Source organism: Myotis brandtii, unplaced genomic scaffold (genome assembly GCF_000412655.1).
Source record: "Myotis brandtii unplaced genomic scaffold, ASM41265v1 scaffold1507, whole genome shotgun sequence".
Taxonomy (NCBI): domain Eukaryota; kingdom Metazoa; phylum Chordata; class Mammalia; order Chiroptera; family Vespertilionidae; genus Myotis; species Myotis brandtii.
In genome coordinates, this window is record NW_005355445.1 from 11,046 (window position 1) to 22,473 (window position 11,428).

The 11,428-nt window shown below is 40.0% G+C and overlaps 1 protein-coding gene across 4 annotated transcripts; it reads right to left on the bottom strand.

The window, feature by feature from the left end:
- Positions 1-1,650: 1,650 nt before the first annotated feature.
- On the bottom strand, positions 1,651-10,463 carry ZNF699 (zinc finger protein 699). Of its 4 annotated transcripts, none has more exons than XM_005861427.2 (5): positions 10,289-10,463; positions 9,198-9,324; positions 4,410-4,508; positions 3,833-4,016; positions 1,651-3,484 (listed from the first exon to the last, which is right to left on the bottom strand). In XM_005861427.2, exons 1-5 carry the CDS (start codon positions 10,334-10,336, stop codon positions 2,026-2,028), a joined length of 1,917 nt encoding a protein of 638 aa, XP_005861489.1. In that variant the 5' UTR covers positions 10,337-10,463; the 3' UTR covers positions 1,651-2,025. The 4 variants fall into 4 exon arrangements, with proteins under 4 accessions (XP_005861489.1, XP_014391259.1, XP_014391258.1 ...); XM_014535773.1 differs by having other exon boundaries at positions 1,651-3,481; positions 4,398-4,508; XM_014535772.1 differs by having other exon boundaries at positions 4,398-4,508.
- Between the last annotated feature and the right edge of the window lie 965 nt (positions 10,464-11,428).

Consider the following 11,428-nt stretch of genomic DNA (forward strand, 5'->3'; position numbering starts at 1 on the left):
TCTGTAATATTGTCAACAATTTTAAAAAGAAAGAAAAAAAGATATTACCATATCTTTCATTCAATGGCTAAAATTAGAAAGTGCTGGCCAGATATTTGGAACAATTGGAATTTTCATGCATTGATTTTACAATTATAGGTGGAATAAACATATTTGAAAAAGTGGAATACCTACCAAACTAAACATGAAGTCTACCCTTTGATTTACTAATCTTATTTTCACGTTCAAAGCATTTACCAAGAGAAATAAGCGTAAGTCTGCCAAAAGAACAATTAAAAGGCAAAGAGACATTATGTTGAGAAAAGCCAAACATATAACTATACATACTGTATTTTAACATATATATAAAGATCAAGAATAAGCAATCCTAATAAATTGTAATAAAAGTCAAAATTGTGGTTGCTCTTCTTGTTTTGAGATCACAATGAACTTACATAGACGTATCTTCCCCTTTGGGCAGAGTGGCTTAATGGGACTGGACTATAGAGATAACAGTGCTGCTCCAAACTGGGGCCAACTCTATATAATCAATTGATGTGCCAATTGGGGGACTATAATAAATCAGCAAAATGATAATGCTAAAACTTGCCAAAAAATCTAAGAGCTGTATACAGCCATGATAGAGAAACTTACAGAGATGTTCGTAGAACTGCTGCTTGTAAGGAAACTTAAGCACTTACTATTCCATTTGAACCAATATGGATTGGTAAGATCAATAATTAGGAAAATGACTGGAAATTAGAGCCCACAGGCACCTATGCATCTGTCTCCCTGTCTCATGGTCCCACTAAACTAAAAATAAGGGATTCTATCCTCTGCCTTCTAATTCTCAAACTATTTTAGACAACTCTAACCTGGAACTGCATAAGGAAGTGATTCTGGGAAATGAAGTCCCAGCCATGCCCAAATTAACACACAGAAGCCAGCCCAACCAGCTTTACTTCTAGTTTTCTTGTCACAAGATCTTTTTACTCTGAAAACACTGGGTCCAATTCCCAGCCATGAGCAAGGCCAAAGAACAAAACACAAAAACTACATATCAGATGAGACACTTTTTTCAAGACCTTCACACTTATTAATTTCTGCTGAAATTACTTATTAGACAGAAAAAGCTTTGAGTAGTAAAAACTGGTAACTTCAAAAACAGTAGTTTCTCAGTAAAAAGGGGGAAAATATTGAGTAGGCAATTTCCAGTATCTGTTGTACTAGATCAAAATGAAATTACCAATTACAAAAGAAAGTTACAAAAGAAATTACAAATGCAAGAGTACATACCATAATCACTGCACACTTAGAGAGCAATGAGAGTTTATCAGAAACTAATTTTTTTTTAAAAAAGGACCACTCTTGCCTGCATGTGAAAAAATACACTTTAAGACTTAGTAATGGAAATAACATTTACATCTGAACCAAAATAAAAGCACCTCAGAATAAAACATTTCAGAGCTAAAAGGTATTGGAGGGAAATTTATCACCCTAAATATTCATTTCAGAAAATTAAAACCAGAACCCTGGCCAGGTAGCTCAGCTGCTTAGAACACTGTCCTGATACCTCAAGGTTGTGGGTTCAATTCCGTTAGGGTCCCTACAAGAATCAACTAATGGATACATAAATAAATAGAACAACCAATTGATCTCTCTCTCTCTCTCTCAAATCAATATTTCCCTGTTCCTTCCTCTCTCTAAGATCAATAAATAAATTTAAATTTTTTTTTAATTAAGTAACTAAAAACCAGAAATCATTGAGCCAACATTCCACTTTAAGGGTAAGACACTGATCTTTGCTTCTAGTATAAATTTTCTTAGACTTATTTCTTATGAATTTTGACTAATAAAATGTGATATTCACTAAGGCGTTACCACATGGTTTACATACAAAGGGTTTCACTCAGTTGTAAACTCTCAAGACTTCATAAAGATGAGCGACAATTTCCTTTCTTAATAAGAGGATGTCTCCACAGTGTGAGATCTCACATGTTGCCTAAGATTTGAAAAGCTTTGCAGACATTCCCATACTGCTTACATTTATATGTTTTCTCTAGTGTGAGTTTTTACATGTCTTCGAAAGTAGGCAGGGCAAACAAAGGCTTTCCCACATTCCTTACATTCATATGGTTTCTCTCCAGTGTGGCTTCTTACATGTCTTCGAAAGGATGAGGGACAACTGAAGGCTTTCCCACATTCCAGACACTCAAATGGTTTCTCTCCAGTGTGCATTCTGGCATGTACAGTTAGGTATGAAGAATGACGAAAGGCTTTCCCACATTCCTTACACTCATAGGGTTTCTCCCCAGTGTGCGTTCTCATATGAATCCTAAGAGCTGAAGGATAAATAAAGGCTTTTCCACATTTCTTACATTCATAAGGTTTCTCTCCAGTGTGAGTTCTTACATGTACTGTAAGGTGGGAGGAACTAATGAAGGCTTTCCCACATTCCTTACATTCATAAGGCTTCTCTCCACTGTGAGTTCTCAAGTGTTCAGTGAGGGATGAGGAACGACTAAAAACCTTCCCACATTCCTTACATTCATATTGTATCTTTCCAATGTGATCTCTCACATGTGCTCTAAAGGATGAGGGACAACTAAAGGCTTTTCCACATTCCTTACATTCATAAGGTTTCTCTCTACTTTGATTTTTCACATGGGTATTCAGGGACGTTAGAAGATAGAAGGCTTTTCCACATTCCAGACATTCATAGGGTTTCTCTCCAGTATGTTTTCTCATGTGGATACTTAAGGAGGAGGGACAATTGTAGGCCTTCCCACACTCCTTACATTTATAGGGTTTCTCTCCTGTATGTGTTCTGACATGTACAGTGAGTTTTGAGGACTCACTGAAGGCCTTTCCACACTCTTTACATTCGTAAGGCTTCTCTCCAGTATGAATTCTTATATGTATTATAAGGTGAGAGGAAGAACTAAAGGCCTTCCCACATTCCTTACATTCATATGGCTTATCTCCACTATGGATTCTTTTGTGTTTGGAGAGTGAGGAGGAGCAACTAAAGGCCTTCCCACATTCCTTACATTCATAAGGCTTATCTCCACTATGGATTCTTCTGTGTTCTGTGAGGGATGAAGAACAGCTAAAGTTTTTTCCACATTCCTCACATTCATAGTTTGTCTTTCCAGTGTGAATCTTCATATGTGCCCTAAAGAATGAAGAACAGCCGAAGGCTTTGGTACACTCCTTACATTCATAGGGTTTCTCTTCTGTGGGAGTTTTCATATGCTTCTTGAAACAAGCGAGAAAATGGAAAGCTTTCCCACATTCCTTACACTGATAGGGTTTGCTTCCAGTGTGAGAGCCAATGTGATTCTTAAGGGATAAATGATCCGTGAAGACCTTTTTACATTCATGGCATTCATAGGATTTTATCTCAGTAGTTCTTTTGGGCATATTAAGATTTGAAATTTGGCTGAAGGTTTGTCCACATTGATTTTCTTCGTTACGTTCATAGATGTCCTCCACCACATTACTTCTTTCAAAAATAAAAAGCACATTATTAGTAATAAATACATTTTTACCATTTTCAGTGACTATGTGTGTTTTTCGCCCTGTCAAATTATAAGCTGAAAGTTCTCAGAGAGGGCTCTACAATAGCCAATATTTATCACTGAATTTTTGACTAATCGGATTTTTCTCATAATTGCTTACAACTGTCAAATATTGAAGATCTGTCTCATTTGTGGGGGGGAAAAGTATCTTGTGAAAATTCTTTATGCAATCACAATTTTTTACCAAGTTTTATGTACATGGTTTTTAAATTTCATGACATTTTAAGATTCTCTTCTGAGGTACCACTTTCTTTTATATGAATGGCACTCACCTCAAATGTCTCTTGGGGTTTTTGTTTTTATAATCAATGCAATGGTATTCCCAGTTTTTGTATAAAATGGATGACCCGGAATCATCCTTTTTGAATTTTTCTTTTCTCTGTTGATTGGATGCTTTTTCTCCATAAATATTTTGCGAAGTGACTGATTCATTACTTTTAAGTTGAGTCTCCAAACCTGAAACAAAAGGTAAAGGTACCTATGAGCAAAGGGCTTTTGGCACTAAGGCTGTTTCAAGACATTGGTAATAAGCACAAGGGTCAATATGTTAAACAACTGACTAAGAAATAATTCCATGAAGATTGAGACTGATGGTAACATGAATAGGGTATTATTAGAATAAAACAAAAAGGAACTGGATAAAATGTACATGACCAAATACTAACTTACAGAGAGGAAAGTCTTTTCCAAAAACAAAGAAAGTGTGAGAGGACTAATAAAATGTCATAACAGTAATCACTGGTATCTGTGAAAAATCTGCCTCTCAGACAAAAGTTTCATTTTGCTTTTATTTTATGTTTCCAAATGCAATATCTCCCAACCAGGACAATTTCTCACAAGAATTCTTGCCTTCCTGGTGCTCCCCATGGATAGTCCCTCTCTTTGTTATCTCCAGGTCCTCCTCTTGTTTCCACTGGAAGATCAGACAGGGTGTATATAGTGGATACCCTATTAATGCAGAAAGGCATATCACATGAAAGAAAACAATGAGAACCATAAACATTTCCAAGAGACAAAGCAAAACTTTGGTCTTCTGATACTATAAAGATGGGGCAAGTGTGAATTTAATTGCAACAAAATGTCCAAAAAAATTTTTAATGGGAGGAGGAGTTGTAACATAGCTTCTGATGTCTAGAACTGATCTGACTTTCATATCTAATCCTCAGTATTATTAGAAGTTGGTCTGATACTTACAGCCAGGACATTTTGTTCTCCTGCTGAACACAAATAATCTCACAGAATACCAATCTTAGACAAGGTTACTCTGATACCATTGTAAAATGAAATAAGACCATTTTAAAATTTAGTCTAAGGACAGGAAAAAATTTAGTCTAAGTACAGGAAAAAATTTAGTCTAAGGACAGGCACTATGCCACCCACAAAATACCCAATAATAGAATTTTCCCTACTTTCTATTAGCATCCAATCTACCCAAGTGAGTTCAATCCAAGTGGGTTGAACAGTATCCACCCAAAATCCATATCCAGCCCTGGCCAGTGTGGCTCAGCAGTTGGAGCATCAGCCCACACATCAAAGGGTCATGGGTTCAATTCCTGGTCAAGGGCATGTACCCGGGTTTCAAGTTCGCTCCCCACCCCATATGGGAAGCAATCAGTCAATGTGTCTCTCTTACATTCTCTCTCTCTCTCTCCCCCCGCCACGCTGTCTCTTAGTCTTTTCCACTCTCGCAGCTTCCCACCCTGTCTCTGCACTCTCTCTCGCGCTCTCTCTCTCTCTCTCTCTTTCTCTCTCTCAGTCTCTATCTATCTCTCTCCCACTTCCTTCCGTCCTTCCACTCTCTCTGAAAAAAAGCAATGAAAAAAAATCCTCATGTGAAAATTAACCAAAAAAAATTTATTTTTAATCCATGTCTAAATAGATTAATGAAACAGAATAGAGTTCAGAAATAGGTCCATAAAAATAGTCAACTCATTTTTTAAAAAAGGAACAAAGGCATACAATGGAGAGAAAAAATATTCTTTTTAACAAAGACTAGAACTAGATATTAACATCCAAAAAATGAATCTAGACACAAACCTTATACTCTTCACAAAATTTGATTTTACAGACCTAAATTTAAAATGTAAAACTATAAAACTCTTAAAAGATAATAGGAGAAAAATCTAGATGACCTAGGGCTTGGCAATGACTTGCTAGATACAATACCAAAGGCATCATCTACAAAAGGAAGAATTGGTGAGGGCACATACCCAGGTTGTGGGCTCAATCTCCAGTAGGGGGCATGCAGGAGGCAGCCGATCAATGATTCTCTCTCATCATTGATGTTTCTATTTCTCTCTCTCCCTCTTCCTTCCTCTCTGAAATCAATAAAAATATATTCTTTTAAAAAATAGTTTAAAAAAAAAAAAAGCAATGAGATACCACTATACACCTATGAGAATGGCCAAAATCTGGAACACTGACAACACCAAATGATGATTAGGATGTGGAGCATCAGGAATTCTCATTCATTGCTGGTGAGAATGCAATATGGTGCAGCCACCTTGGAAGACAGGCTGGGGTTTTTTTTATAAAACTAAACATAACAATCCCATAGAACAGACAATCCTGCTCTTTTGAATTTACCCAAATGAGTTGAATGCAATATGGTACAGCCACCTTGGAAGATAGGTTGGAGGTTTTTTCTAAAACTAAACATAACATTCCCATAGATCAGACAATCCTGCTCTTTTGAATTTACCCAAATGAGTTGAAAACATCCAAACAAAACTTGCACACACATTTACAGAAGCTTTATTCATAACTGCCAAAAGTTGGAAGCAGTAAAGATGCCCTCTGTAGGTGAATGGATAAATAGATGGTGGTACATCAAGACAATGGAATATTATATTCAGTGCTAAGAAGAAATGAACTGTCAAGACATAAAAGAACTTTAAATGCATGTTACTAACTGAAAAAAAGCTAATGTGAAAAGGCTACATACACATATACTGTATTAATTCCAAATATATGACCTTCTCGAAAAGGGAAAACTATGGACATAGTAAAAACATCCATACTTGCCAGGGGTTAAAAGGGAAGGAGGGATGAATCGATGGGGCACAGAGGATTTAGGACAGTAAAACTACTCTGTATGATATTAAGACAGTGGGTATGTCATTATGTTTGTCCAAACCATAGAAGGTACAACACCAAGAGTGAAGCCTGATGTAAACTATGGACTCAGGTGATGAGGATATGTCAATGCAGGTTCATCAATTGTAACAAATAACCCGCTCTGATGGGGGATGTTGTGCATGTGTAAGGGTAAAGGGGTATATGGGAAATCTCTATACCTTCTGTTCAATTTTGCTGTGAACCTAAAATTGCTCTAAAAATAAATTAATGTTTGGGTCTTTTTTTAATTCATGTGCAGAACCTCAGAATGCTTCCTTATTTGGAAATAGGGTCATGCCTAAAACTGCTCTAAAAGTAAATAAATGTTTGGGTTTTGTTTTTTTGTTTTAATTCATGTGCTGAACCTCAGAATGCTTCCTTATTTGGAAATAGGGTCATTGCAGATATAATCACGTTAAGCTGAAATTATACTGGAGTAGGGTGGGCCCTAAATCAAATAACTAGTGTCCTTATACCATCCATGGGCAAACTACGGCCCGCGGGCCGGATCCGGCCTGTTTGAAATGAATAAAACTAAAAAAAAAAAAGACCGTACCCTTTTATGTAATGATGTTTACTTTGAATTTATATTAGTTCACACAAACACTCCATCCATGCTTTTGTTCCGGCCCTCCAGTCCAGTTTAAGAACCCATTGTGGCCCTCGAGTCAAAAAGTTTGCCCACCCCTGCCTTATACAAAGGGAGGGACTTAGAGACAGAGAGAAGACAGAGGCAGAGATTGGAGAAATGTATCTGCAAGTCAAGAACACCAAGGATTTATTTCTCGCCACCACCAGAAGCCAGGAAGAGACAGGCAGGATTTTTTCCAAAAAGCTTTCAGAAGGAGCAAGGCCCTCTGACACCTTGATTTTGGACCTCCAGATTCAGAAATGTGAAAGAATAGGTTTCTTTTGTTTTTAGTCATCCAGTTTGTAGTATTTTGTTACAAAAGGCCCAGTAAACTAATACAGCCTGCTTGCATAGACCCATCCCCAAATCACTAAAAGTTCAAATCCTATCATATGTACTTTCTAAAACCCTCTTACTATGACATCCCACAGCTCCTATGTCATGTATTCTCCCTTGCTGCACTGAGTAATTAACCCAACTTGTTTAACATTGGGTTAATTATGTTGCTGGTGGTCTTTTAGTAAAGGGCATTGATGGCAGCCAATTCTCAAAAGGACCCAAACCATAAACCTCCCTGGGTCCCTAAGAGACCCCTCAAATTATATATATTTATTTTAGAGGCCTGGTGCACGAAATTCATGCACTGGGGGGAGAGGGTGTCCCTCAGCCCAGCCTGCACCCTCTCCAATCTGGGACCCCTCGGGGGATATCCAACTGCTGGTTTAGGCCCCATCTCACAATCCGGGACTGCTGGCTCCCAACCGCTCACCTGCCTGCCAGCCTGATCACCCCCTAAACACTCCCCTGCCAGCCTGATCAACACCTAACTGCTCCCCTGATGGCCCAATTGCCCCCAACTGCCCTCCCCTGCTGGCCCAGTCGCCCCCAACTGCCCTCCCCTGCAGGCCTGGCCGCCCCCAACTGCCCTCCCCTGCAGGCCTGGCCGCCCCCAACTGCCCTCCCCTGCAGGCCTGGCCGCCCCCAACTGCCCTCCCCTGCAGGCCTGGCCGCCCCCAACTGCCCTCCCCTGCAGGCCTGGCCGCCCCCAACTGCCCTCCCCTGCAGGCCTGGCCGCCCCCAACTGCCCTCCCCTGCAGGCCTGGCCGCCCCCAACTGCCCTCCCCTGCAGGCCTGGCCGCCCCCAACTGCCCTCCCCTGCAGGCCTGGCCGCCCCCAACTGCCCTCCCCTGCAGGCCTGGCCGCCCTTGACCACATGGGGGCAGCCATCTTGTGCAAGGGTATGATGGTCAATTTGCATATTGCCTCTTTATTATATAGGATTAGAGGCCCGGTGCACAAAATTCATGCCCAGGTAGGATCCCTAGGCCTGGCCAGTGATCAGGCTGTCGGGGCCTTCCAGCTGCTGGTCAGGGCCTTCCTTTGTTCCATGCCGCCCCCTGGTGGTCAGCGCACATGATAGCAAGCAAACTCCCAGTCTCCCAGTTGAACTCCCGAGGGACACTTTGCATATTAGCCACATATATAATTAATTGATTTCAGAGAGGAAGGGAGAGGGAGAGAGAGATAGAAACATCAATGATGAGAGAGAATCATTGATTGGTTGCCTCCTGCACGCCTCCCATTGGGCATGTGCCTTTGACTAGAATCAAACCCTGGACCCTTTAGTCTGCAGGCTGACACTCTATCCACTGAGCAAACCAGTTAGGTATGCCCACACTTTCAACCACAATAAAAAGTCAGTTCAGCACACAGATGTTTATTTTCATGGTGAAGCCCCTAGACTACAAGTTCCTTGGGGTCAGTGACCATGCCTGTCTTATTCACCAATGTCTTCCAATTCTTCAGCCCAAATCCTAGCATAAGGAATAAGGCTGAGTTGTCAGATTTGTTTTCTAAACAACTAAATAAAGGAATGCTGCTATTCTTACCTAGCGAGGCCAGGTTCCGGAAGTTCTCCAGCATCACCTCTCTGTAGAGGCTCCTCTGAGCACGATCCAGCAAAGCCCACTCCTCCTGGCTAAAGTCCACAGCAACATCCTCAAAGACCACTGAGTCCTGAAACATTCCACATATTCTGATCAGAAAGATATCAACTCCCCAAATGTGTTCAGGAGGATGGATGATGCTGACAATACAGGGGAAAGGAACCGAGAATCCAGTCATGGGAAGTTCTAAAGATTTTATGGTCTCCTACCATCAACCCCTGGACTCAGCCATCAGATCTTTCTCCCCACACATCCTTCCTAACTGATAAAATCCTGTCTCCCAGACTGAATGAAACTTCAAAAACACTCAATTTATCTCTCCATGGTTCAATGGTAAACAATTCCAGTCTTATAATGATCCAGACCAGTCCAGGGCATAAAACAAAAATGAGATAACTGGTCTAAAAATTAAATACAGCAGGTCCTCAAATGACTTCATTTTGTTATAATGATGATGAGATGTTGTGAGAACTTAACTCATCTATATCAATCTATGGTGAAACTGGTTTCCGTATCCATTGTTTTGCTTTAAGTTGCAGAACCTACCAACAATGTTAAGTGAGAAACAATTTCACCTGCTTCCTTCTCTCCCACTATAGCAATCAGCACAACATGAAACGAAGGGTCAAATCCGGATGAGGTTTTAATGAATAAAAATGCACTGAGAGAAAGGAGCTTTCCATTTTTTTCATAAACCCGAGAGGCCCAGAAGCCTGCAGACAACACAACTTTTCAACCCAGGCCCCCAGGTGGCCATATTTTCTTAGACTCTAGTCCAGGGCTAAATCCAGCCTACCACCTGTTTGTGTAAGTAAAGTTTTACTGGAACACAATCAAACATGTTTATATGATGTCTATGGCTGCTATCACACTACAGTGACAGAATTTAGTTCCAACAGAAACTCAGGCCTTCAAAGCCTAACATACTATGTGGCCCAACAAAGAAACAGGTTGCTAATCCCTGCTCTAACAATCAGACCGATGAGCTGGTGAAATGGGAATATTCTTTTGGAGAATTATTAGCTCTTACCTACCTGTGTCATGTTTTTCTGTAACTCAGCAGCTCTTCTTTCTTTGTCCATTCATGAAGAAAGGCAGACTATTGAGAAGTTACCACTGAGGCAGGAGAAAAAAGACATCATAATTTAGATCTCCCCACAATTTGCACACTCATGAGCTTGGATGCTGCAGCACATTATGAGTTACCATTCCCCCCAAAACACACACACACACACACACACACACACACACACACACACTACACACACATACACATATACACACACACAACACCCATTCATAACAGTAGCAACATTACAGTTATGAAGTAGCAACGAAAACAATTTTATGGTTGGGTCACAACATGAGGAACTGTATTTAAAGGGCCAGAAGGTTGAGAACCACCAATTTAGATCTTCCCACAATTTGGACATTCATGAGCTTGGATGCTGCAGCCTTGTAAAAAAGTGGAGCAATCTTACCTCATGTAGAGCTAGAAACTATGCTCTGGTTCTTGTTGGCCTTTTTTAAAAAAAAAAAAAAAAGATTAATAGTCCCATTTTGCAAGTAAGTTAACTGAACTCTAAAAGCTTAGCTAATACGGAAATCAATTTGCCCGTGATAATGAAAAGCATAAAAAGTTCCAGGCAATACCTTTAACCTTAAGAAAATACTAAGAATATACACTCTGTCTCAAATCCAAGAAAGTACTGACTAATATACCAGACTTCTGGGTGCTCCGTTCCCAATATTCCTTACTCTGCACCCTTGGCAAGCTAACAGGCATTACTGCTCAGCTCCTAATCACTGGACCTTCCCCCCAGGGGCTGCAGGATCCCTGAAACCTGGTTTATGAGAATCAACTAACTAAATTCCACACACAGGAAGCAGAGAAGACTACCATGCTATAATCCTCATGCTGCCTGTACAGAAGCAACAGAAAAGTAACACTTAGGTGAAGTTAGCAATGTGTGTCATCTCTGGTAGTAATATCTACAGTGCTGTTGCACAAATTTCAAATAATTTCAAATAATGAAAACACAACTGTTTCTTCCACTGCGGTGGATCAAGTATGTATTTCAAAGCCAATAAAAACTGAATCATCAACCACAGTTTTTAGTATATTAATAATATGTTCCATGTGAGCAACCATGATGTGAGAATGACTTTGCAAA

What these genes read in the sequence shown, in the direction of transcription:
- ZNF699 (XM_014535772.1), bottom strand. Translation starts at nt 10,336, where the DNA reads ATGGACAAAGAAAGAAGAGCTGCTGAGTTACAGAAAAACATGACACAG. An exon ending in TACAGAAAAACATGACACAG is followed by an intron (nt 9,325 to 10,288) that starts GTAGGTAAGAGC and finishes GGAATGTTTCAG; the next exon opens with GACTCAGTGGTCTTTGAGGA. An exon ending in CCGGAACCTGGCCTCGCTAG is followed by an intron (nt 4,509 to 9,197) that starts GTAAGAATAGCA and finishes CTGCATTAATAG; the next exon opens with GGTATCCACTATATACACCC.